Raw genomic sequence first — 27,666 nt, 5'->3', positions numbered from 1 at the left:
AAATCTCAGTGTTCTTCCTCCTCGTCTGTGGTAGAGGTGCTTCTCATCTCCCCAGTGTACACCCTGATCAGCCTATTGGAGCATGTGAACTGGCACTCTGAAGGTGGGTGCCAGGGCTGGGCAGTTTGGGTGGGTGTGGCCCAGCAAGGAGGGAGGCTGATTTCAGATCCCCAGAAACTCAAATGTGATCACACACATAACACCCCCATCACAGCCCCATTATATCTACAGGGCTGTAAGCTGATTCCTGTGACACTGAGATAACTCAGGCCTTTTCTGGAATTTCTCTGTCTAAATTGTTTGAGGGTGTGCCTGTCCTCAAGGGTTACTTCAACGAGAATAAACACTTACTGGAGCACTCCCAGTGGGCCAGCTTCAAAGTAGCGACAGAACAGAGTTCGGTTTTCCGAGCTTACCGTGTGCTGTTGAGGGCCCGATCACGGATGCTCAGCAAGAGTGAGGCCGGGAGGCCACAAACACCTTATGAGCTCACTGTCCTGAGCTCCCCGCCATCTCCTCCAGTCTCCCCAGTCCTCTGTCTCCTAGAGGCTCCTCTTTCTGGTTTTCCAGCCAGCTACCTGGGGCTTTAATTACCCTGCTTCTGACATGCACTTCCTGAAACTACTACATCTGTGTTGGGACCATCTGGTGGGAAGATGGAGAGAAACAAAGGACCAGGCAGTTCACCCACACCCTTGAGACCATTACTCCTCGATCAAAGGGGGATAGTCCCCCTCCCTTAAGAGGCTTAGGTATCTGTGGGTCTCTATAGTCAGGACACCCCTTTCTCACTCCTCCAGCCTACAGCAGAGGGTTTCTCCTGAAGTGCCATCCGCAATGATGCCCATTTCTGAGTCTTAAGCTGCCTTGAGTTAGTTGGCAGACACCAGAGGGGAATAAAAAAGATGAACTCACTGTCAATTCAGAGGCACCCCAAATCCTAGTTTTCCCCTCCCGATCCAGCTGCTGCTGTTCACTTTCCAGCCCTCAAGTACCTCTGTGCATTCTGTCCAGATTCTGTGGTTGTTCCATCTTACCTGAAGCCAGAACCTGAAAGTTCCTCTTTAAAGACTAGATTCAAAATAAAAAGAAAAAAAATAAACGCCAGGCACACTTAATACAGGAATAACAGACTCAGACAGTCAGCACTTTTTGTATTGCCTCACTCAATCTCAACATCACAAGAAGTCAGACAATCAAACTTTAGGTGCCTCTTGATGGGATGGGATATAAAGCACACACGAATTAGTCTTGCTGGAAACAACTGAAGTGGGATTCAATTAAGCCTTTAGAGCTTCATGCCAGCTAATAGGAGACATGGAGTCAAGTGCAAAATGACAGTCTGAAGAACCATCACCCAAATCCGGGCTGTGAGACCTTCTGTAGTACAGAGACCTGGTGTCTCCAACAAATAAACGGCACAAAGAAGGTGAAGCTGTTACAGAATAAGGCGACTTCAGAGACACAACAAGTAAAAGGGGGATAAATCTCACGGGATTCTTGAGATGATTCCAGGAGATAATTAACGTAAGGTGCTTAGCAGAGTCTGGCAAGTGGTAAATGAGTTATTACTACCTCTTGTCAGCTCTCAAGAGTCTCAGCCTCTTCATTCACAAAACACAGGAGATGACAGCTCTTCCCTCTCACGGCTGCTGGAGGACCAGAGGATTCTGGTCCCTTTCTCTCTGCACCTGGGCAGGAAGGTCTGACTTGCAGCACCATCCCATGCAGTATCTCCAGTTAGCCAGTAGATGGCAGCTCAGGCCCATTTATTCGGAACCCCGGGCCGACGCGGGAGCTAGTCTTGTTTTGCTCTAAGAAGCTGGGTCCTGCCTCATCACCAGTATTCCCCTTCTCTTAGGCAGGAGGCCTAAAAATGATGGGAGAGAATTGGAGTTTCTGAGATACAGTTAGGGTTCTAGTAGCAATTTGCTGAGGATTCAGTATCTACTGGACAGAGAGGTGTTTCTGACCCAGCTGGATCAGAGTTCAGGCACTACTTGGCTAGCTGCGCCTGGACCCTGCTTCCTGTCCCAGTGCCTTTCTGCGCCATCCTGAATCACCTGTGCACAAGTCTAACCTGGTTTAGTTTCTCTTCCCCATCAGACTGGGGATAGTTTAAAACTATGCTCCTACCCACTCCTGGAGCAAGATGTCCTTTGGGAAAAGTCTGTCAAATGAGCAAATATGCACACACACTCTGGAGATTTAATCACATATCCTCCTTTCCCAGAAAACTCCGTATACCACCAGGTGCATGCATTTTCTTCTTGTCTATGAGTTGAGATAACCGGGATTGTGATTAAAAGTGAATGCCCTGGAACAGGATTTGTTGTTCAGTCGCCAAGTCGTGCCCAACTCTCTGTGACCCCATGGACTGCGGCACACCAGGTCTCCCTGTCCCTCACTGTTTTCTTAATCCGCTCTACACGGCACCCCTTCATGGATCCTTGTGGCACAGGGGCTTGCGTAACTCAATGGAGCTACAAGCTACACTGGAAGGGTGGTTATGAGCCACCAAAGATGACCAGGTCATAGTGGAGAGGTCTGACAAAATGTTATCCACTGGAGGAGGGAATGGCAAACCACACCAGTATTCCTGCACTGTATTGCAGTAGTCATGAACTGTATAAAAAGGACCAGCAGTCCTTAGGTTCAAATCTCAATTTCTAGACTTCCTAGTTGCATGTCTTAGAGGGCCTCAGTTTTTCTATCAGCAAAATGGGATAGGCAATAGTATCTTGTGGGTTGTTATATGGTGAGGACTAAACAAGCAAATGCATTTAAAGTGCTTAGGAAAGTGCCTGGCACACAGTAGGCACCCAATGCATATTAATTCCCATCTGAACACTGCCTTGCTCTGGGACAGATGGAACGCACCTGCAAAAAACGTGCTCAAGGAAGATATCGAATGGCCTGGGGTGGCTGTCTGGCGTGGGGTGAGGAATGGCTCTCAAGAAACAGCAGTACTGCCTCCAGCTCCCCTACCCCTTTCTCTTTTTATTGATGGTATAATTATTAATCATTTGAAGAGGCTGAAGGGAAGTCTCCAACTCCACAAGTTATGAATGCTGTTTTGCTCACCTTCTTCCAAACCCAAGCTCAGCACTGGTGTCTGCAGTTGTCTGCATGTTGCTGGGGACAGCAAGTTCAGGACTGAGGGACCCTGCTCCCTGTGGCCCAAGGCTGAGAAGGGACTGACTGAGGCAGAGGAGGAAGGGACATCCAGGGCTGATTTCCTATCTCTATCCCCTTTCTGGGTGTGTGTGTGGGGGTGTGTGGGTGTGTGTGTGTGTGTGCGGGTGTGTTTTGCTTTGGGGAGTATCTTCCAAAGGTCCCTATTTAGCGCTGGAGATGCTGTGTAGCTCAAAAGGATTCCTATATGATGGACATCTGAACCACACGAAGAGCAGGAGCAGGAAATGGATTATTATGGTCCTATCAAATCACTTATGATTATGCAGTGGAGGTGACAAATAGATCGAAGGGATTAGATCTGAAAGAGTGCCTGATGAACTGTGGATGGAGGTTCGTGACATTGTACAGGAGGCAGTGATCAAGACCATCCTCAAGAAAAAGAAATGCAAAAAGGCAAAATGGCTCTCTGAGGAGGCCTTGCAAATAGCTGAGAAAAGAAGAGAAGCTAAAGGCAAAGGAGAAAAGGAAAGATACACCCATTTGAATGAAGAGTTTCAAAGAATAGCAAGGAGAGATAAGAAAGCCTTCCTCAGTGATCAGTGCAAGAAAATAGAGGAAAACAATACAATGGGAAAGACTAGAGATCTCTTCAAGAAAATTAGAGATACCAAGGGAACATTTCATGAAAAGATGGGCACAATAAAGGACAGAACTGGTATGGACCTAACAGAAGCAGAATATATTAAGAAGAGGTGGCAAGAAAACACAGAAGAACTGTACAAAAGAGATCTTCATGGTCCAGACGACCACGATGATGTGATCACTCACCTAGAACCACACATCCTGGAGTGCGAAGTCAGTATGCCTTAAGAAGCATCACTACGAACAAAGCTAGTGGAGGTGATGGAATTCCAGCTGAGCTATTTCAAATCCTCAAAGATGATGCTGTGAAAGTGCTGCCCTCAATATGCCAGCAAATTTGGAAAACTCAGCAGTGGCCACAGGACTGGAAAAGGTCAGTTTTCATTCCAATCCCAAAGAAAGGCAATGCCAAAGAATGCTCAAACTACCGCACAACTGCACTCATCTCACAAACTAGCAAAGTAATGCTCAAAATCCTCTGCCAGGATTCAACAATATGTGAACCGTGAACTTCCAGATGTTCAAGCTGGATTTAGAAAAGGCAGAGGAACCAGAGATCAAATTGCCAACATCTGTTGGATCATCGAAAAAGCAAGAGAGTTCCAGAAAAACATCTACTTCTGCTTTATTGACTACGCCAAAGCCTTTGACTGTGTGGATTACAACAAATTGGAAAATTCTTCAAGAGATGGGAATACCACACCACCTGACCTGCCTCCTGAGAAATCTGTATGCAGGTTAAAAAGCAACAGAACTGGACATGGAAAAACACTTTTCAAATCGGGAAAGGAGTACTTCAAGGCTGTATCTTGTCACCCTGCATATTTAATTTATATGCAGAGTACATCATGAGAAATGCTGGGCTGGATGAAGCACAAGCTGGAATCAAGATTGCCAAGAGAAATGTCAATAACCTCAGATATGCAGATGACACCACCCTTATGGCAGAAAGTGAAGAACTAAAGAGCTTCTTGATGAAAGTGAAAGAGGAGAGTGAAAAAGTTGGCTTTAAACTCAACATTCAGAAAACTAAGATCATGGCATCCGGTCCCATCACTTTATGTCAAATAGATGGGGAAACAATGGAAACAGTGACAGACCTTATTTTCTTGGGCTCCAAAATCACTTCAGATGCTGACTGCAGCCATGAAATGAAAAGACACTTGCTCCTTGGAACAAAAGCTTTGACCAACATAGTAAAAAGCATATTAAAAAGCAGAGACATTACTTTGCCAACAAAGGTCCATCTAGTCAAAGCTATGGTTTTTCCAGTAGTCATGTATGGATGTGAGAGTTGGACCATAAAGAAAACTGAGTGCCAAAGAACTGTGGTGTTGAAGAAGACTCTTGAGAGTCCCTTGGATTGCAAGGAGATCCAATCAGTCAATGCTAAAGGAAATCAGTCCTGAATATTCATTGGAAGGACTGATGTTGAAACTGAAACTCCAATACTTTGGCCACCTGATGTGAAGAACTGACTCATTTGAAAAGCCCCTGATGCTGGGAAAGACTGAAGGCTGGAGGAGAAGGGGACGATAGAGGATGAGATAGCTGGATGGCATCACGGACTCGATGGACATGAGTTTGAGCAAGCTCCGGGAGACTGTGATGGACAGGAACGCCTGGCGTGCTGCAGTCCATGGGGTCACAAAGAGTCGGACATGACTGAGCAACTGAAGTGAACGGTCTCACTGTGCTTTTCTGCATGTCAGTTTGGACAGACAGGAAGGTGCGACAGGTGACCACTAGGTGGCATTATCAATGTGAAGGTGCCATCAGTGTGAAAACTCATCACCTGCCCTGTACAAGGAAGGACTGGTAAACCTCTGTCTGGAGAAGATTAGACCCCTCATCTCAATAAATTAGCCACCTGGTAACACCTTGGTGCAAACGGAGACTGTTCTCGGACAATGTGCAGGTACAGTCAGTTCAGTTGGTACAGGAGGACAGATTTTGAAGGGGGCTGGGAGGAGAGGAAAAGCCTGGCTCCGCCCCCCGGTCCACGCTGGATTCCCGAGGCCCCGCCCCCTTTGTCCAGGAGCCACGCCCAGCTGCTGCAGGACGGCTCAGTGCCCCTACCTCACCAGGCGCTGTGCCTGCTGCTCCCTACTTTCTTCCCTTCTTTTCGAGTCAGTCGAGGTGCTAGCTCCCCTGATCCATGGATGGAACTGGCTCGTGGCTTCTTTGTGCCCCACTGTCCCTGCACCTGCTTCTTTCGCAGGTCTTTGCCAGTTTAGTGGACGGGGCTGTTTCCCACTGACTGGAGATTCCCTGGCCTGGTGCTGGGAACAGGTCGGGCTGCTTCTCTTCAGTCCCCACACTCCCCCAAAGATGTACAAAGGCTTTCTCACCCACAGCACCCCTTGGGGTCCAGGGACCACCCTCTGTCTCAGGGGCCCTGAGGATGGTCTAGAACGCTGAAAGTATGTCCACACCAGGTGAGCAGTTGTGGAAACAGAGGACTGGTTATATAACCTGCCCTGCCCAGTGCATAATGAAAACACGACTCCTGATTTTAGAATTTCAAGATCGTGACAGCATTAAGCGGGCTCTTCTGAGTACAGTGCCCAGGATGACCGCACCATCTGCATGCCCGGAGACAGTCCTGAGTTTGGAGTTGTGTCAAGGGTTGGGGGGCGGCTTGTGTCTGCTGAAGAGTCATCAGGGGACCTGCTGGCTACCTGAGAGGTGGCTGGCCATCAGCAGTCTTCACAGGAAGCCCTCACCCCAGCAATTCCCTTGCTTCCCAGCTTTAAGACATCAGAGAAACAGCCTAGATTCAAATTCTGAGTCCATTTCCACAGCAGAAATCATGAACATCTCCAGGCTTCACATGCCTCACTTGCAAAATGGGAGGTGGTAATACCTACTGTGAATACCGCCATAGGCTCTAATGAGGTTTAACAGGACAAGCCCTGGGTCTAGAGCCCACCCCTGCCCCTGCCACTAGCCAGGACTGCTTGTCCTCAGACACACCCAAGCAGGACAGAACAGGGGCAGACATCAGGGCCTTCCGATTTGGGGGTGCCTGCTCAGTAAGGGGGTTTACCATGAGGTGAGGTCTACAGAGCTCCTCCTGGGTGCTCCATGGGCCTCTGGCAGCATCAAGTAAGCAATGGGAGGGAAAATGAAGGAGACCCTGGATCAGCTCTTGGAGCACAGGATCGCTGTGGAGGAGTTCACTCATCACTCTCCTAACAAATGTGTACGAACACTTCTGGCGCCAGGTGCCAGGGGTATGGCGGTAAGCAGAACAAGGGGGGTCCTGCTTTCTGTCAGCCTAACGCTTGCATGAATGTGTCCCCTTCTCCTCGATGCACCCCCTCACCAGCCAACCGTCGGCTAGCATTTACGAGGCGCCCATGGTGAGGCGGAAAATGAGAGCACAGCAGGTGCTGAGACACTCCACCGACCACCTCTGATCGAATGAATAAAAGCTGTGTGCTTCGCTCCCAACAGCCAGCACCTGTGACTCTCTGTAGGCGGGCTGTCCTCAGGTTGCTGGGGCCCCCTTTGCTGAGTACACAGAAAGCCAGAGGTGCCTGGGAAATGACATCCCCAGGGACAGCCCTTAACTGATCTCCACCAGGCGCAGATGTGTAAATATGCCAGCCTCTGCATGGGTGGGGACAACTCTCAGGTGTGACTTAGACTGTTTCCACAACCCCTCCCCCTGGACTTGGCCAAATTCCTCTCCTGGGACCGTGCCTGAGCTCACATTCTTGATGGTCCTCTTTCCTTCCTTGTCTCTTGTCGTCACACATTTGTTTTTTCCTGAGACCCCTACATGATAACTTCAGACAGATCTTGGTGCAGGGTTTCCTTATGCAGAACTCCCCCACTCAAGAGGGAAAGAGAAGCAAAAAGGAAGTAGTGATCCCTCCTGGTCTTTGTGTTACTACCCACAGTGATGCAAGTCAGATATGAGTCATAAATAATAGAAGAATGATAATTCCTTTCATAATAAATTTGAGTGCATTCAAAATTATCCCTGTAATACTATGATCAGTCTCCCCTCACTTCCATTCTGGTTTATGAGTGTGGAGAAAGAGGAGGCATTCCTGCTTGCTGGGGTTTGCACATAACCTACACCTTTATTATTACATCAAATCTAGATAAATCCATGGGATTGGGTCTTGAATGTAAACATCAACCATTGGGTGTTTTGCTGTGTGAAAGATGTTGAGACATGCGGGATCAGATCCCCGGGAACCAGGGGGCTTTTTGCTTACCTGGACTAGGTTCGTGGGAGTAAGTCTTGGGGGCCCAGGCTCCCCCAGGACCACATGAACAGCACACCTTCCTCCCACCAGAAATGTCTTCTGCGGTCATCTAATAGCTTCTCACTAAATTCACCTCTTGCAGGAAATTCTATGATTCTTCCCTCTTTCCAGCCAGCGCACCCTGGGATCTCCTTCTTTGGCACTATGGAAAGTGGTTTTGCTGCAACCATGGTCTTAGCACTTGGCCCACCCTCTTCCCTCCCCTGAAGCTAGCTGGAGTCTCAGCTTGTAGGCAAAAATCAGACTGTCAGGCAAGGGGTGCATGAGGGGCCTCAGTCAAGGCAGGAGGTGGGAGCCAGGGGTAGTCTTGTCACAGCACCATGGCTAAGGCAGAGGAGGAGCTTAAGTTCCCCAGACCTTGGTTCCTCCTACAACCAGATCTATGTCAGGAAGTGTGGATGCCAGGGCATCTGTCCAGCCCACCTGTCCAGACCCAGACACCTCCCTGAAGGTCTGGATCAACCCCCTGGACACTGATGGGGTTCTGCTCCCAACAGCCGTACACCATCCGATTTATATCCCCACACACTGTAGTGCCTGGAACCCCTGGCTGCTTTGCTGTGCTTCTGGCAACTTCCTATCCCCAAAACTGAGCTCGAGCTTATGGTGCCCCTTGATTCCAGAGACTGGGCCCTGGTACCTGCCCCAGGGCAAAACCTCTAAGATTTCTGCTTTCCTTTACCAGACCTCTGAGTTCTAGCAAGCCTGGATGCCGAGGCTGCTGGAGCAGTGATAGAGCTTCTTGGTATCACAATCTAGTTTCTGAATCTTTCTAGACTTTCTGACTGGGTGGTGGTGTTTATAAGCAAAGGGTCCTGTGTTACAGCTTTATGTCCTCCAAGGCTGCTTACATATGTGAACGAAAACCATTGTCCGCTATAAGTAAATAAAGGCTGTTGCAGCCATCAAGCCATCGCATTACAGCTGCCCTGAAGGTGAGCGCTGAGGGGACTAAGGATAGAAATAGGGTGCCTGCCATCAAGCCCTCAGCCACTGCAGCCAACGCCCCCTCCCCAAAAGATGCACCCTGAGGAGACAGGAGACACGGCACAGGATACTGGCCTCAGGGAGCTGAGGTGCTCATCAAAAGAATGATTTCACTGAGTCCAGACCCTCGCACATTCTCATATGTAGAGAAGCACCAAAGTCCTTACTTGAGATATCTAGTCTTCTTTAATTAACAATGATCTTTTGAAGTTCCAACTACATAGTTTTTGTTGCAAAAACTCCTATATATTCTGGCTTCCCCCTACCCTTTACAGAGCAGTCTCTCAGAATTATTTGAAAATGCTCTACCCCAGGCTTAAGTCCTCAGTTTTGCCTCCCAGATAAAATACAACTCACCCCTTTCAGGCTGTGCATTTTCTTTTTTTCTTCCAGTCAACACGCGCATTAAATGCTCATTAAACATTTTCTGATTGACTCAATTTTTTCTCTAGGCCTCTTCAGCAGCCACCGTGACATTCATTTATTTAATCACTTGTTATCTTTCCATCCACCCATCTTATAACAAACATCTGTGTCTGAAAGAATGATTCCCTCTGTCACCATCTCACAAACTGGGGAAGAGATTTTTGTGCTACAAACTCAGTCCTGGGTGTGTGGAATAAGTATATTTTAAAGGCGTGGGAAGGGATGACAAAGCCAGGCCCAGATGCTCTGCATACAATGTCAGGTGATGACTTCTTAAACGGAGAAATGGGCTTGCAGATTATAGAGCAGGAAAAAAATGCTTCCATTCTTCCCGGTAAGTTTAAGACTCTACTGCCCCTAAGAGTTGATGCTAGTCCTTGTCAAACAGGAGGGAAAGAGGCAGGGTACAACCTTTAAAAAAAAAGACATAGCCACTGAGGGTATGACAAAAACTGATTAGAACCAACTATGTCCAAGACGGCAGGAGATGTGACTTTCAGTAGACCTTGAGCCTCATTATAAAATATCAGCATATGCTCAATGACACACCCACAGGCGCCATGACAGTTCAGAGGCTCATCATAAAATGCCAAAAGTGGCCAGTGGCCCAGTTCTTGAAATCTCGGCCCCTGCTCCAAAATAGTTGGAATAATCCTCCCACTGATCGGCTCAACACCCAGCCTATAAAGACTACCCACGTCGTATTCTGGGGCCTCTGGCCTTCTGAGATGGCCCACACTGTCTCTGGAGCGTGTTTCCCCAGGGGCACTCTCACTTTCTGAGATCATCGCCTGTCCCGGGGCTGCGCTCACCTTGTAAAAGGGGCCACATTCTGCCTATGGAATGTGTCACCGCTCCAAACAAATTCACTTCTTACCTATCACTTTGTCTCTCACGAAGTTCTTTCTATGAGGAGATACAAAGCACCTGAGCTTCATTAAGTCCTAAGACCAGGTGCCTAATCTCAGTTAAAACATGGTGAGTTCTAGGGATTTCCCTGATGGCCCTGATGGTGGTTAAGACTCTGCGGTCCCAATGCAGGGGGCCCAAGTTTTGCCGCGACTAAGATCTTGTGTGCCATAGCTAAACAACCTGAGTGCCAAGCAAGATCCTACCAAACACCCCTCACAGAGAAAGAAAGAAAAAAAGAAGACAGTGGGTTTGAGCCCCAATCTGGGTTCTCGCTGGGTTCCAATTCTGGCTGGTAGTTTCCAGTCTCAGTCTGAATTGAGTTTCACCTGCAAGGTGCGTGGGTCTTCACAAATATGGTTTGGGTTCTTGAAGGGTTAAAAAATAATGTAACTTTAACTTTGATTACCCTGAGACTCTGAAAAGGGGGACTGGCTTGGGAATGGTGGTCAGAGACTGCCATGGGGCATTACTGACAGATTTCGATGGATTCGGACTTGAGACATTAAGGCTGGATGGCCTGATGGGGGCAGGGGTGGGCACTCCTGCATCAGGGCAGCTTTCCGAGGCGTGGAGAGGGATTGCCAGCCTGGGGCTGGAGAGAGAGACGCCTGCTGAAACACCAGCATAAACGGGGCACAAGGGCAGGGTGGGTGAGACTAAGAGCAACGCCCTGTAAGAGGCTACACCCTCCTCGGCTGGATAAAGATAAGGCTAATAATACTCCATGAGTTTGAGTAAACTCCGGGAGTTGGTGATGGACAGGGAAGCCTGGCGTGCTGCAGTCCATGGGGTGGCAAAGAGTCAGATATGATGAGTGACTGAAGTGAACTGAACTGAATAGTACTCACTGTAAAGCCTTTCTCCTCCCATGTCGTGGCTTTCTCCACGGCCTCCCCTCTCCGATCTCCCACACACCCATGAGGGCACGGGGCAAGTAGGAGCCGAGACCCACCGCTCCCGCCCCCTGCTTGTTCCGAGAGGCCCACGCACCTGCAGCTAATTCAGAGAGAGGAGAGGCGGCCCCTTGCCTCTAATCAGAGGCACAGACACCACAACCCCGCTGTTTCTCAAATAACCAGAGAGGGTGGACCCCTGCAGCAAAGGCAAAGCTGAGCTTAGAGTGACCCACAGCTGGGCAGCTGCTTTGGGCTCTGGGGATGCACAGTGGATCAGATACACACAGGTCAGGCTGGGGATGCTCAGCCCAGGTTGAGTCCATCCTGAAGGTGCGTGGCTCATGCATGGCATGGGCACCGGGATTGTCTTCCGAGAGGGAAGAGCTACCAGAGGGCTTCGGGAGCACGTTTCAGCTGGGCTTGAAGCAGTGCTGGGTGCAAAGGCCCGCAAGGTGTGAAAGGTTGGGTATCTTGCCGAGGGGCACTCTCCCCTGCAACTAACTGACTGTAGTGTAGTGGGGAAGAGGGAGGGGACCTTGCCGAGGAGGACACAATACACTGATACGCTGGCATTGCTGGCTGTTAAGTGATAGGTCTCCTTCAGCAAGGGCATCTGAGGGTAAGGCTGAATAGCTTATGGTGTCCATAGTGTAAAGAGGAGTTGTTGGCAGTTCTCAAAGCGTGGAGATTCTCATCCACATCATCCGGGGAATATGTTAGAAATGTGCATGATGGGGCCCCATGCAGACCCAGCCAGTCCATCCTAAAGGAAATCAGTCCTGAATAGTCATTGGATGGACTGATGCTAAAGCTGAAACTCCAGTACTTTGGCCACCTGATGAGAAGAACTGACTCATTTGGAAAAGACCCTGATGCTGGGAAAGACTGAGGGCAGGAGAAGGGGAGGACAGAGGATGAGATGGCTGGATGTCATCAGTGACTCGATGGACATGAGTTTGAGTGAACTCCAGGAGTTGGCGATGGACAGGGAGGCCTGGCGTGCTGTGGTCCATGGGGTCGCAAAGAATTGGGACAGGCCTGAGCGACTGAACTGATTCAGAAATTCTGGGGGTGGGGCCCCACAATCTATGGTTTGAGAAACACCAGCTGAGTCTGCTCTAAGCCAGAGTTTGAGAACTACTGGTGCAGTGGAAAGAGTACCAGACGTTGGAAGGAAGGTGGGGAGGGGCCTGGGGAGAGAGACGTGAGGGGGAACGCTGCAGTCGGCCGAGTGCTGCTGTTCAGAGAGCTGTGGGCCACATTACATACCTGCTCCTTAAGGGGGTCTGAGAAAGGTGTGGGCCACCTTGTTACAGATAGAAGACTGAAGCTTGGAATGTAAATTACTCGCCTAAGATCAGCCTCTGTCCCTGGCACCACGGAAAACTGGCAGTCTGGACATCGGTGCCTGGTCAGCCCACGGCTGCCCGGGCGGAGGGAGGAGGCCTGGAGCTTGAAGCTCCTTCCTGGGGGCCCTGGTGGTGAGCCAGACCCGAGGCTAATGGGAAGCAGTGAGCCTTCTGTTCTCACTCTTGTCCTCAATTATTTGAATTTTCATAAGGTTCACCATTCACACTAGGGAGCTGGGCTTAGCAAATGTATTTTCCTAAGTGACCAGCTGTCATCCCTGACTTCTAGACCTGAGGTGAAATGTGAGGTTCTTTGAGAAAGGCAGGGTGAAAAATTACCTGTGTGCTGTGACTACACCTACCTTAGATTTCTTTTTTTCAGAAAAAAACTACATATCATAGAGCAAAAAACAAAAACAAATCCAAAACAATGCTAAAGGAATTTTCTTCCTTTTCCCCCCAAGTTGTATTATGTGGCTATAATAATTTGTGTGATGAATATATATTTAGTTTTGAAAGTGCAACTAGTGACACCCCACGTGGAATGCAGTGACGTGACACAGTGGACACAGCGTAGCTGTTTCCTTAGGGCAGTGTCGATCTGTCCGGCCACTTGGAGTCGGTCCCTGAGGCCAGTAAGAAGAGCAGCTGGGATATGGCCCGGGGGAACAGTGGGACATAGCTGGTGAAAGAGGTGCTTTGACTTGTGAGGTTAAGCCCCAGGGTCTTTGTGTCCTCTGGAAATGCCTCTCTATGACAGGCGTCACCTGGAGGGCTTAAGGGCCAAGGAACAGAGCTTTGGTGGTCCTCCTGAGAACGGAGTTTGCTTCTTGTAGTGCAAACTCAAAGCACGGACTCTGGCAGCCACCGTTCTCCAAACAAAAGGCCACTGGACACCTTTAAACACAAAATATTCTTTTATTTGTCAACGAAGGCTACACAGGATCACTTCTGGTTTTGTTTTTATGCCTTTTTCTTTTCTTTTCTAGAAGGTATCTACATCTGCATTTATTTACAGCCTTGTCGATATTTACACAGTCAAGAATACAGTGTTAGAAACACAAAAGTGTTGAGAAAAAAACTTCTCAAAATTAGTTCCAGACTTCAGGAAAATTATTTCCACACGGTAAGGCCAGAGTCTCCAGTGTTGGTCGTCCAGAGGCAGCTTGGGAGAGTCCCGTTGCCAAAGCTGCGGGGTCAGAAGTCTTGAAGAACATCAGGCGGGTCTAGAAAAGTGGGATTCTGGTGCGGGTGAATCCAGGGCTGCCGGGCACCACCAGACATCTGTGACTCAGCTTCTGCCAGGCTAGCGGAGCCTGCTGGAGCGTTTGTTCTCCGCTGGCAGTTTGCCCTCAGAATCAAACACATGTTCTTGGGGACCATGAGGTCACCCGGTATCATGCCTTTGGCATTCCAGAGAGGGTAAGAAACCCAACATTGGCCCGCTGTCTGGGGCGGTTGTGTACACAAGGCTGGTTTTTTGAGAATGTAAAGGTTGGAGAGGATCAAGTTTCTATCACCTGAGCAATGAGTCTTTAAAATGAGTTTGCTGTTTTTCGAAGGTTAAATGAAAGGGCCTTGAACTACAGAGTTCTTTAATTTCCTCCTGTCCAATAAAATACAGACAAGTATATAAACCTACCTGGGAATTATGAACCTTCAGTAGAGGGCTTTTAGTCCTAAATGAGGATCCCAAGGGGAAAAGGAGACTGGGTTCTTTCTGGGAACCCTCAGGAGGAGGGCCCTAGCTTGGGACTGGAAGCCACGGCTGGGGCGTTAGTGGCCACTGTGAGGGGGTAGAGGATAGATTCGACTTTGAGCACCGGGGGAACAAACCCCAAAACCCGAGACCCTGCTGAGGCCTGGCCGACTCCTTCCTCCTGGGCACCGAGCTCTGTGTCACGGTCCTCACCGTGTGGCAATTGCAGATACAAGGCTGCCAATGTAAAACTATTCTAAGATTTCATGTGGAAATCTTTTCTTTGCATATTGGAAACCCCTGCCATTGTTAAAGGTGGTACTGAAAAGTCATAGCTAAAAAGGTTATTTTTTTTTTAACAAATCTAATTCCTTGTTGTGCTAAGTCGCTTCAGTCGTGTCCTACTCTTTACGAGTCTATGCACTGTAGCCCGCCGGGCTCCTCTGTCTATGGGATTCTCCAGGCAAGAATACTGAAGTGGGTTGCCGTGCCCTCCTCCAGGGGATCTTCTTGACCTAGGGATTGAACCTGCGTCTCTTATGTCTCCTGTATTGGCAGGTAGGTTCTTTACCACTAGTGTCACCTGGGAAGCCCCCCCGTTATGTGTCTATGGAAACACCACCCCGTTTTAGTCACCTTCCTTATCTATATCACCTTCTGCTCCCAGCCCCACCTCATCCTGATTCATTAGAATCACACCTTCTGGCCATTTTCAACTTCTGGTCAGTTTCTTAGAAATGGTTTCAAATCCTCCATCCCTAGGTAGAAATCAGGCACTGGTCTGTTCCATGGTTAACTGTGGAGTTCCTTTGCCTTCTTTCTGTTGTCATAGCTTCCCCCTCCAGTGATATCTGTCTGGTGGGTGGGTGACAAGGAAATCTCATCTTATAAAACCGAAGTTGGGGAATCACTGAAGCCCTATTTAAGGTGATTACAGAGAGGCTGATGGCAGCTGTGAAGGATACAGGAGGAAGTAGGCGCTCTTCTAAAGAAGCTTCCACAAACAGCTCTTCTGTCTTCTTGGGACAGAAGGTGTCATCCTGTAGAATAATGGACCAGGGCCAGGGAGGGAGGGCTGTCACTCGAGGGAAGGGACACGTTTTGGTTGGTTAATGCCAAAAGGGCAGGTGCCATCAAAGATGGGATTTGATGCCTGGAGGCTATTAGGCTGGCATTGGGAACGCTGGCTTATGCCTTCAGACTGTTGCTGTGACCTTGGGACTGCTGGTCCCAGCGGGGAGACACTGCGAGGAGAGGCACTGAGTCGTCTGCTAGCTCGAATGCAAAGCAACTCACGAGGGCCGAAGCCAGAAGCACCGTCTCCAGTAGCAACAGCACAAGGTGAAACCGAGGTGCACGAGGCTGCCTGCCCCACACTTGAGACACTTTCTCTACAGGCTGGGGGTGCTTCCATTTCCTCCCTCACAGCAGCTAGGCCTCCTTGGTAGTGTGTAGCCCAGGAAAAAATAGAACATCATTCGTTTAAAGAAAAGGAATGTTCAGTAATTTTCTGTGACTTTGATCTTTAAGAGTCACTGTTACTTTGGGGTTGGAGAGTCAGAGGGTTGGGGAGGTGGTTCATTTGGCTCTGACCTCCAAGTTGACGTTCCCAGCAGGTCTGGACTGATGTCAGGAGGTCAGGGTGGAACTGATCATCTAGGCCAACGTGCAGGGCCCCATTGCTCAAGGACCCCTTCCATCAAGATGACATTTGAGAGGCATGTCTATTCTGGGTCGAAAAACAAAACAAAACAAAACGTGTTCTTCAGGCCCAACTATCTTCCATCCTATTCAAGAAGGATCCCGCCAGATGGGAGCCGCCACCAGCCCCCGCCTCGCGCGGTGGGCCCGGAAGCCCTGCCATCTGACTCGGCCGAGCTCTGGACACGGTGGACAAACAGGTCAAGATGCACTGTTACGGCAGTGTCACTTTTTTTTTTTTTTTTTGGAAACAGGAAGAGCACTTAGCGAAACGCATCCTCTCATCCCAGTGGAACGACGTCAGGCGAGATCTCCTCTCCCGAGCAGCTGCAGGGCCTCCCTCCGCCAGGCAGGCCCCCCGGCCTGCGCACTGCGCCGGTTCTCACGCGGCGAGAGACCGTCTCAGTTTCGTTCACTGCTGGAATATTCTGAAGACTCTGTGAGTAAGGCTATAAAGGTGCCGTGAGCTTGTCAGTCCAACAAGGTTTCCACGGGGAAAGAGCTCAGACTCAGAATTCATTTTCCACACTTAATGTAAAATGTAACCCATAGAAGTCCCATTTTCTAAGAAGCCCAGCTTAAAAGGGAACATTTGGCTTCCCCTCCCGGTCTCCCAGAGCCTCCTGTGAGAGGTAATGATGATGGTAATTAGGCAGATGAGACAGGAGAAAGGAGCCCCAGGCTCTCCCCTCCCTTCAGTACTCCTCTCCAGCCCAGTGGTGGCTGCCTCTCCCGGACAAGCCTTGCAGGTGTGGGCTGGCCGCAAGCCTCTACCCACTGACCTCAGGCGTGGGTCTTCACAGAGGCAACTGTAGCCTGGCTTCCTGCATCTGCGGGCATTGCCCCCAGTCCTGGAGGGGCAGCTTGATGCTGCCAGGCCACATCAAGTTCTCTCTTCTCTCCTCCTTGCTCTTTCATCTCGCTTTAAAACCCTGGTTGGGCTTCTCTAGAGGGGAGAAGCCGTCATCTGTTTCAGAAGAACTTCACAGAAGGAATTTCCTGCATCCCAAGCTCTGCAGTTAGCCCGACACTAACAGGGAAGCAGAGGCGCCTTTGGGAGCCGGTTAGAAGCATGCTTGGTTCACGCCTTTCTCTCTTTGGCTGACTTTTCTTTAAACCTCTTTTCCGGAACCGAAGGCCACCAGGCACCTCTCTCCACACTCCTAGTTCTCAGTGGTGGCAGCTGAGCAATGGAGGGAAGATGCCCAGAGTCCTGGGGGAGAGGGCTTCACCTCGGAAGGCAGGCTGGTATCCTTGCCACCAATGCCATCCTTTTGCTGTGGGTGACCTTCTCTTCTGGGCATGGTGCCCACACTGAGGGCCGGCTGTGCAGTGCTGGTTCTCACATCTGGCTTTGGGAGAGAAGAGGAGCTGAATAAGGAACATCACGGGAGGACTGACCAACCATGGACGCCCTGGGTACCTCTGCCTCTCAGCCCCCAGGACGAGGTTGCCAGACTGGGAAAAAGACCTGGGAGACACGTGCTCCATCCCAGCATAGGAGTGGCAACTGACAACTACACAGGGTTTGCAAAAGGGGTTGGGGGTTTCGTTTAGCATCAAAATACAAAGCTTGGACAGGAGTTTGGGGCAGCTTGAAAAAGGTGCTGTGAGATCATGAAATTCCCCAGAGCAAGATGAAACCATCCATGGTCCTCCGGGGGCATGGAACACAGTGTTAAAAAGCACCCCCACTTGTCTGCGGGAGCTTGGCCAGAGATCCTCGGGTCCTGCAGACCCTCTTTCCAGGCCCTCCGGAAATTTGCTACCGGCCCATGACTCTCCGCACCCTTCACTCCTGCCTGACCCCCGTGGAAGATAGCCTTGCACATGGGACAAGTTAGCACAGACACTCGTGTCTCACATCACACTGGGGACCTGGGGACAGATGAGGACACACCCCAGGGGCTGCATCTCAGAGAAGAGAAACGTGCCCCAAACAACAAGGGAAACTCCTCAAGGAAAAGGGAACAAAAGACAGTTAAGTTTTCATTGTGATCACACTACAGAAAAAAAAATACCCTCTGTTCTTTGCAAAAAATGTGTGAAGGCCAAATCTGTGTTTTTCTTTTCTTAAAAAAAAGGATGTTGCATGAGTTACAATGCAACCAAGTATCTCTTTTTTGTTGTTTTTTTGCACTTGTTAAAAAAAGGATTTTTTTTTTTTTTTTTAAGTACAACACAGTCAGGTCCGCGGCCACAGAAGAGTAGCTGTCTTTGGCAAGAAGTCCCGGCCATGGTCCTCTCTGTCACCTCCGGCCCATCTCACTCTGTCTCATGAAGTGGATGTTGTTGGCGCTGTCTGACAGTTCCGGGTACTGCTCGACTGAGATCACAAAGAAGCCATCGTAGCCTTGAACCCGTCCCGTGTTCAGCACCTGCTGCTTCTCGCCCTCGGTCCAGGCCCGCAGGCCCTCCTCCCCGTCCCGGAGTCGCTGCTGCTCGCGGGCCCAGGCCTGGCGCACGGCTCTCTGCCGGGCCAGCTCCAGCACCCGCGCCTTCTCCTCGTCCAGAGTGGTCCCGTACCGCGTGTTCAAGCACAGCGCCCCATGCTGGAGCTGGATGTCTGTGTAGCGTCTAGTCCTGCCGTTAAGCATCGTGTTGATCTGGGAGACGGTGACGTTGACCCCGTTCTCCAGGGTTCGCCGCCCGCCGCTGAGGCCCAGGACGGCCAGGTCGCCTTCCGAAGGCCCTGGTTTCACGAAGTAGTGGGTGTCCACCCCGTCGATGGTGAAGTGCAGGTTCTCCAGGTAGTGGGCGTTGTTCAAGACGGCAGCCACCCGCCGTCCATCCTCGTTGGCCACACTGATGATGTCTGTGGCCACGCGCCCATCCTTCAAGGCGAACTTGACCCCCTTGCCGAACATGGAGCCGCTGGATGCAAACTTCTTTGTCTCTGGGGCCTGCTGGCAGCTGGTGATTGTGGAGCCATAGAGCTGGTCAAAACGTTCCAGGGTGACAAAGGCCTTGAGCTGCTTCTGCACTTCACATTGCACCCCGAGGATAGACTGATGTGGGGAGGAGAAAGACAGAATGAAATGAAGTGGGGAAACCACCAGGGAACTGGAGAATCAGCCTGCATGACCAAGTCTAACTTATAGCAATATACTAACCTGTAGCATCTAGCTCTACTGCTGACCACTAGGACACCCAGCCCCTGTTCTAGTAGCGTCTAGTCCTGCTGTTAAGCACTCTGTTGATCTGGGAAATGGTAACGCTGGACCCATTATCCAGGGTTTGCCGTAAAAGCACCCATGTATTTAACCCTTCCTTCCACTCAGAGGCTGTTCCTGGGGCATCTACTCTGGGCTCACTTGTTTTCTCAGCAGTGGGGTCACAACAATGAATCAGACATCATCCCTGTCCTTGAAGAACTCCTTGTTTCGTGGGGAAAGACAAACGTACAACGAATAACTACAATCAAATGTGAGGACTGGTGGCCTAAGAGAGGTGACAGGAATAGCTATAGCCAACATGTCTTGGTCTTTGAGCTGAACAGTTCACATTCATTGTCTTGTTGGATCTTCACAATAGCTTTATACAGTAGGGGTCTTATTATTCTGGTTTTACATCTGAGAAGCTAAGGCTCAAAGAGGTTGAGACTGGCCCACAGTCATAGAGTAGTAGGTATTCAAGCCAACATTCGAACCCAGGTCTTTCTGATTCTAGAGGCTCAGTTCAAGGGCTACTGGAGTCGGGAAGCGCAAACACAGCTTAGGATATGTCAGCCTGGAGGCAGAGAGGCAAAGTGGAGAAGGCGGGGTTCAAGGATAGGCTCACACCTGAGTTGGGACTTGAGGATGAGGGGGTGATGTCAGGTGCGGCAACAACAAGGGTGTACTCTCGGCTAGAGGCTTAGTAAGATGGAAAGCAGTGGTTTACGTGAACCCTCTTGTGTGTGTGCTAAGTTGCTTCAGTCGTGCGCAACTCTTTGTGACCTTGTGGATTGTAGCCCGCCAGACTCCTCTGACCATGGGATTCTTCAGGCAAGAACACTGGAGTGGGTGGCCGTGCCCTCCTCCGGGGGATCTTCTGACCCAGGGACTGAACCTGCATCTCTTACATCTCCTGCATTGGCAGGTAGGTCCTTTACCACTAGTGCCACCTGGGAAGCCCATGAATCCTCTTAATCTGCTTTATTGCTCTCTGCCACATTTAGAAATGCTTTTCAAGGACGGCCTCTGTCTCTGCAATGCTTCCTGGAGGCTCCTTAAGTGACCCTGCTCTTGGCCGCTTTAGGGAACAGGTTGGGCCTGTCTCCTTGGCATATCTGTCCCTCCCGTGGCTCAGGGAGCTATGGGAAGCCACTCTCAGGCAGGCTGCAGGGCCTTGTCAGCAACTCAGGCAAACGGCTTTAGAAACAGGCCCATCAGCTTCTCACTGAAATTAAGTCCTCTTTATAATTAATAGAACCCTGTCTGTGAACAATTATTTCCTAGAGTTTCACGAAAGCCAGAGTGCTCAACAACAAAGATCTCCGATGCTTGCCAAGGGCAGAAATCAATAATTCATTGACGAGAGAGGCTGGCAAAGGGGCTGTCAGGGACTGTGGCTCTGGGAGCGGGTGGCGGAGGGAGCTTGGAGTTGGGGCGCAGCTGAGAAGCTGGAAGCAGCCCTGGGAAGACAGTGCTATGGGCAGCTAGGGGGACCTGGAGGGGAGGGACAGTGGGCCTGGAGAGGGCAGGGGGCAGGGCGACCACAGAGAGAGAGAGGCTTTGCAACCAGGTGGGCTTGGGCTCTCATTGCTTTCTGCTACTTTGCAGCTGACCTTGGACAAGTTTCTTCTCTCTGGTCTCCTCTGCAAAGCAGGGGAAAAGGCTGAACTCGCAGAGTTGTTTACCTCTTTCAACTATTTGGTCATTCAACAAAAAGGGTTCCTTCCAGGCACCTGAGAAATGTGCCAGGTGGTAGGCAGGGTACCAAATAAGATCCACTACTTGCCCCCTTGGGGCTCAGGGTCTAGTGGAGATACAGGAAAGAAGGCAGAAATGAAAATATAGTGTGGAGAGGAAGCTGTAGGTCCCATCAGACAACAGAGGTCCAGCATCATGTTCTCCAGAGTCTAGGGGAAGGAAACAGCCAGGCTGAGACCTCACGGAATCTGGCCGGAGTAAGAGAAGTGGATGCATCAGTTTCTGATTGCCAGCCGTATGCCATCTGCAACCCAGACTTCCTTCTGAGTCTCTTGTCCCCTTGGACAGGGATTCCCTGGAAGGCCCAGTCTCTGCCTGATTCATTCCTGCCTTCTCTGGGCTCCTGCAGCATGCGGTCTGGAAGAGTCAGCTCCTTGTACAGATCTTATGAATGAGGGGGGCAGTGGGAAGCAATGAACAAATGGATGCAGGAAGTGAGGGGGTGGGGTGCAACCACGTTTATGATCTTTATAGCCAGAAAATTCTATGAGTCTTCATGTCATGAATGGAAGATGGAGAGAGCAACATTGTTTTGAGGACCTACAGACAGATCTGAGTTTGAATCCCACTCTACTCCATCTTTGTTGGGTGGCATTTGAAAGCCTCAGGCATTAAATCTGTAAAATGATAACAATGATACAGGGGGATATTTTTGTTGTTAATTTATAAAGAATACCTCACACAAGGGCAGGGGCATGTTGAGGGTGCTCAGGAAATATTACATTTATATTTAGAACGCACCTTTCCTCCTTGTACTCGTTTTGGGTTGGGACAAAGGCTCATTGTGCCGAACTCCAAACTCAGTGTAACATATAAAACTCCTTAATTTGGCTCATGAGGATCTGTGCACCATTACGTCTGTGTCCATAGTGACTTGCCGGGATCACTAAGTTATCTGCTCAACAGTTCCTGGTAAACACTGCAAACGTACCACGTTGGTTTCTATTATTGGCCTAAGCTTTTCTGAAGCGCTGGTGGGACCCATTCCTGTAATGTCAGCCACATGCGTGAATTACCTTGCTGTTGTCCCACTCCTGAGTTTTCATCTGTGTGTGGACGAGCTCGTAGGATGGTTCCATAGCATCCATGTCTGGCTTGGGATAGCCGGGGATCACGTTGTGAAGCTGGAATCCAAAGGTGAGGAGCCAGCTGTTGACATCTGGGAGGGAGAGAAGAAGCAGAAACATCCCTGTGGAGTCAGTGGACCTCGGACGTGACGCACCCTGAGAAGGCGGCCTAGAGCAAGGCTGCTGGGGTGGGGTGAGGATGTGGTGGGCGGCTGGGGGCAGAGTCAACAAGCACGCCGGAGACTGTGTCACAGCGTGGGAGCCGAGTGTGCTCTTGGGACCCAGTGATCCCTCCTGTGGCTGAATCTGAGAGTGATGTCACACACGGAGAACCTAGGCTTCCCGACTCCTCTTTCTACTGTCACCCTACCCCACGGACCTTCAGCTTCATAGCCGGGGCGGCTGTTGATGGATGAAGACCGCTCTGCATCTACCTTAGACGTCGACGGGAGACACAGAAGACACCCACACCCAAAGGAAGGATTTTAATGAATGATTTTCAAAGAGAAAATTCACTTAGGAAATAATCCTTTCTGCAGAGATTAGAATCTCAGGGCCAAAGTGCACTGGCCTGTGCTTAGTTGCTTCGGTCGTGTCCGACTCCTGATGACACCGTGGACTATAGCCTGACAGGCTCCTCTGTCCATGGGATTCTCCAGGCAAAAATACTGGAGTGGGTAGCCATCTCCTCCTCCAGGGGATCTTCCTGACCCAGGGATCAAACTCATGTCTCCTGCATTCAGGAAGATTCTTTACCGCTGAGCCACTAGGGAAGACCATGGAGATGGCCTGACCACAGATCAGAGAGTTCCCCCCCGATTCTGCCTTTTATTTACTCTGACAGCCTAAGGATGTTACCCAACCTCCCTGTGCCTTCATTTCCAGTCTCTATATTGGGTTTGATGATCGAGCCCCATAGGCGTTGGATTTATTGGTTTTTATAATATTCCTGGAGGGTAACTAATTAGAAAGTACTCAGTATAGGTACTCTGCTGGGATATTGTCATGAGCATTTGGCTCACTGAAGAATGGAATCAGGAAGTCAAGACTTCAGGGGAAAAAAAAAAAGACTTCAGGAAAGGAAAGAGGGTATGCCATCAGTTACTTAGCCCTCTGTGGCTGAGTCTTTTCCGTGACCAGCACTGGTGTCACAGACCTTCAGCTTGCACACTCAGGACCCTGGAGGGGAGATGAGACACATAGCGTGGATAACTCTGACATGAGAAAAAGGCCGAGGGGAGGGCAGAAGTCTTTTGGTCCTATAGGCTGACAAGTCTTCATGAAGAAGGTAGCCTTTAAGCCAGACACTGACAGTTGTGTAAATGTTGTCAGACTTCAATGGAGATGACGGGGGCACTTCAGGCAAAAGCTGTTGTGTAAGGCAAGGCCTGGAGTGGGCAGGCGAGTATTGGGAACTTTCGGGTAACCAGACAGCAGTTCAGCAGGGCAGAGAGAGAATCAGAGAGGAAAATGGTGGCTGGGGCAGGAAGAGCCTGAGGTGGCAGGTGGGAGGTGATCTGGGGTTTATAGGAGACAGACAGGGTTTCCTTGGTGGCTCAGATGGTAAAGTGTCTGCCTGAGATGCGGGAGACCCAGGCTTGACCCCTGGGAAGGGAAGATCCCCTGCAGAAGGGCATGGCAACCCACTCCAGGATTCTTGCCTGGAGAATCCCCATGGACAGAGGGGCCTGGCGGGCTACAGTTCATGGGGTCTCAAAGAGTCAGACACAACTGAGTGTCTAACACACACAAACAGGAGACAAACAGACAGGCTGTGTCCCAGCATGGCTCAGCCTTCCTTGGGAAGGGGCAACCGAAGATCCCAAGGCAGCTGGTGACCAGAGGCTTGAATCTGAAGTCAGGAGAAGGCAGGATTCAGAATTCAGTCCCAGAGCCAGCAGCTCTGGGCAGTGGGCATGCAGGTCTGCTTTTGGCTTCTTCCCAAGAAGGCAGACCCCTGGTCAGGGTGGTTCTTAGGGTCCAGGCATTGGTGAAACAGAGGCCATCCCAACAATGCGAGTGCCCCTTGGGGGTCCACAACCTCATCCCATGTTGCCTGTACCCTAAAAGCCTCATGTTTGCCTTTTCTGGGGGGGGGGCTTGTTTTTGCTTTTTGGATGTTACAGAGTCCATCTCTTGCGTTTGAAGCCTGGAGGTACTGAAGCAAAGGGGTGGTAGAAAGAGAAGACTGGAAACCCAAATTCTACTTCCAGAGAGATCACATAAGGGAAAGAACATGGTTAAGGCAAGACAAAACCCAGGTCCAAACACTGGCTCCCCAGCTCACAAACCGTGTGATCTTGGACATTTTCCTTAATCTCTCTGAGGTTTAATTTCTTTGTCTGCAAATTGATGGGAGAAATAGTTTTCACCAAGTCATGGGGAAGAATACTAACAGCGTTACCATTTGAACTAACCATCATATAGCAGGAACTGTTCTGTTACATAAATGATTGAACTTATTGTATTTTCAAGTGTTCAGTGTGGTTCTGGATCATAGAAGGTTTTCTGGGTTTCTTCTGTGTTTGAAGAAGAAACACCTATGCCTCCATGTGCTTGGACCTTTGTTTCCTCATTTGAAACACGAGGTGCTTGGATCAGTTTTCTCCAAAGTCCCTATTCTCACTGAGTTTCTAAGTATCTCTGATTCTATGAATCATGGCAGATGGTTCTTTGGGAAATTAAAACAAGCAGAATGGAGAGGAAAAAAATGGCTACAAAGCCATTTTGCCTGAGGCTTAGAACTTGCATCTGAATTTGTAGTTGCAGAGGAAAGCTTCTATCAGGAGTGCTGCAAATTCCCAGGAAACCAGGGGGCTGGAAAGAGGCCTGGGCCTTAATTATAAGTGATGGAAGGTGGGAAACTTTCTAGTTATGCCTTTAGGAGAAACGCTGAATACTGATTTATTCACTGGTTTTTCTACTGTGCTTTTCTAAAGAGTTGGGAATGTTCCCTTTCTTTCCTATGACATCAGAGGTAGACGTTTCTTCACATTAAATAGTTCTCCACCAATCCGTCTCAGACCTCAGCGTGGCTGCCTGGAACAGTGACAGAGAAAAACAATCCCTTTCACATGAACACCGCTGTGCACTTCACAGAGAGAACTCACCTAAGAATGAGGATTTTGGAGTCAGACACAGCAGCAGTCTACGCCCAGCCTCGCCCCCTCTACCTGAGCCAGTTCCTTTTCTTCTCTGACCCTCACTTTCTGCCTCTGTAAATGGGGTCAGTACTCCTCATCTCACAGGCAACAGGGATGGTCAAACGCAAAGGTGTATCTGAGGGATCAGTGGTGGACATTTTAAAGCTGTATTCCTAGCATCCCATTCTGCCTTTTCTCTCTTTCTTTTTGAGGTATGCGTGTATTTTTAGGGATGCTGACTCCACCTAAGGGTTCCTCACTGGAGTATGTGAATGACCTAGGCTAAGCCAGTCAGCACATTCTATCTCCCCAGCCATGGTGGCTGATTCAGAGGTCATCATGTGATATAAATCTTACCCAATACAGGCTTAAGACCCTATGCATTCATGCTCAGTTGCTAAGTTGTGTTCGACTCTTTTGTAACCCCATGGACTGTAGCCCACCAGGCTCCTCTGTCCATGGGATTCTCCAGGCACGAATACTGGAGTGGGTTGTCATTTCCTCCTCCAAAGGCTCTTCCCGGTTCAGGGATCAAACCTGTGTCTCCTGCCTTGGCAGGCAGATTCTTTACCACTGAGCCACCTGGGAAGCCCTCAGACCCTTTCTTGGAGTCTATCTCAGGACCCTTGAAGAAATCTCTGGAAGAAAGATGCCCATTTTATCACCGTCATTGCTGGATGTGAATGAGGTTGCAAGTAGCCTATGTAGAAGCTAAATGGTTAGGTCTAGCGAGAACTAGTTGCATCTTGGCTTTTGGTAGTAAAATGGTTCTTTGCACCATTTTTTCTTCAGCTACAGTAACCTGCCAAGTCACCTCACAGGAAGCTCATTGGAGGATGAGGCACAGGGCAAGCTTAATCCAGACAGATGTAAGTTGAACATCCTTTGAACCCACTAAGATATTCTAGGGCTGTCAGTGAGCTGAGCAGGGTGAATGATGGGCAACCTTGCTGGGATATTCCTGTGCGTCCACAGGTCCAAAGGAGGTATTCATCTCACCTGCTTACCACGGTGTCCTCTCTTCCTGCCCACTGCTGGGACTCTAGCTCTCTAGAGGACCATCTAGAATTCTTCTCTGAAAGAAGACTAATCCTCTAGGCCTCTGTCAGCAGAAACAGGTCCAGCCTGAGCCACCAAGTTTGGGGGCCCAGGAAGCCACCACGTGCCTAAGGGGCACTCGTGCAGGCTGTACACGCTGCCTTCTGCACCTTGGCGTGTGCAGCCCCCTCTCCCTGGATCATCCTTCTTCCCGTCACCTGGTGAAAGTCCACGCGTCAGCGGACCTCACGCATCAGGGGCTCCCCAGGCGGAATCAGCCGTGTCTCCTGACATGTCTCCTGATGGTTTCGCTGACCATCACGGCAAACCTTCACCGCAGGCCTCTCACACTTCACAGCGCGTGTCTGTCTGGCCTCATGCAGGGTGAATTTCTGGAGGGCAGGGATTGTCTTTCTATCCCCAGTGCCTAAAACAGTGGCTGCACAGAGGAGGCCCTTGTTGGATGAAGGAAACGGCCTTAAATTATGGGGCAGGAGGGTGGTATCATAGGACAAAAGAGGGGGAAAGTTGTCATGCCCAACTTTTTGCCCAGTACACATACTCTTCTATAAAAAGGGCTGGTTTTAACCAGATCTGAATTCTCATAGCTTCTCTAACTTGTGAGGTCTGACCCGGCAGTGGCTGCTTGCTGGGAGGAATCTGCTGGAGGCGTTTCTGGCATGAGTGACCTCTGGGGCACTTTATACTCAAGTTGGTTTCACAGTAGTGAAGACCAAAGCCTGCTTTTAAAATTGGATAGCAGAGGAACAGGAATGAACACGAGCCGTGAGCTGTGCTAGGCAGATTATCAGACATATTTCGTTTCATCCCTGCAACCATCCTACTGAGAGGATAACAGGCAGGAAGGCCAGGGGTCTCCAAATAGAGGAAATAGGCTGCATGTGTCAGATTTTTTTCTCTTAAAATTCTGTGTTGCCATGACGACACCTGGTTCCACCTGAACTGAACTTTTCTCAAACCTTGAGCTCACCAATGCCTTTTTCTTATGGAAATGTTTCTCTTAAGCATGTTAATGAAACTATGTATTTGCTTTGGAATTTGCCTTTCTTCAAAATGGTTCCACCTAAGACTAATGTTTTTTCTTTTCTCAAACCTTGGGTTGATACTAGCTCAACAAACCAGTGTTCATATCAACTGCTTTATGGCTGGGGGATGACACACCTCGTGCCATCCTATCTCAAAAATACATATTGTGGGAGAGGGGCTGGCGAAACTCCGTCAGCCTTGAGGTGTCTCTCTCATCTGATTAACAGCTTTTGAACAGACATGAAACATCTGGCTAAAGACTAGTACTCTTTCTGCTCCCTTCTGATGTCTATGTCAGAAGCTTCGTCTATCTCTTTTATACTTTAATAAAGCTTTATTACACAAAAGCTCTGAGCGATCAAGCCTCGTCACTGGCCCGGGATTGAATTCCTCTTCTCCGGAGGCCAAGAATCTCAGCGTCTTTC

General features: G+C 49.7%; 1 protein-coding gene across 4 annotated transcripts in view; it reads right to left on the bottom strand.

Annotated features, from left to right (window-relative positions):
* Positions 1-18,095: 18,095 nt before the first annotated feature.
* The window catches only part of TENM4 (teneurin transmembrane protein 4), an 844,684-nt gene continuing 835,113 nt past the window's right edge, over positions 18,096-27,666 (bottom strand). For all 4 annotated transcript variants that reach the window (XM_069564905.1, XM_069564907.1, XM_069564908.1 and 1 more), the window contains 2 exons: positions 21,963-22,105; positions 18,096-19,041 (listed from right to left, as the gene is read on the bottom strand). In XM_069564905.1, the coding sequence (XP_069421006.1) occupies positions 18,283-19,041; positions 21,963-22,105 (902 nt within the window). In that variant the 3' untranslated portion in view covers positions 18,096-18,282. The remainder of the gene's footprint in view (positions 19,042-21,962; positions 22,106-27,666) is intronic.

The sequence above is a fragment of the Ovis canadensis genome, chromosome 21 (assembly GCF_042477335.2).
Source record: "Ovis canadensis isolate MfBH-ARS-UI-01 breed Bighorn chromosome 21, ARS-UI_OviCan_v2, whole genome shotgun sequence".
NCBI classification, from domain to species: domain Eukaryota; kingdom Metazoa; phylum Chordata; class Mammalia; order Artiodactyla; family Bovidae; genus Ovis; species Ovis canadensis.
The sequence above is the reverse complement of the archived record's forward strand: the minus strand, read 5'-3'. Positions and strand labels throughout refer to the sequence as shown.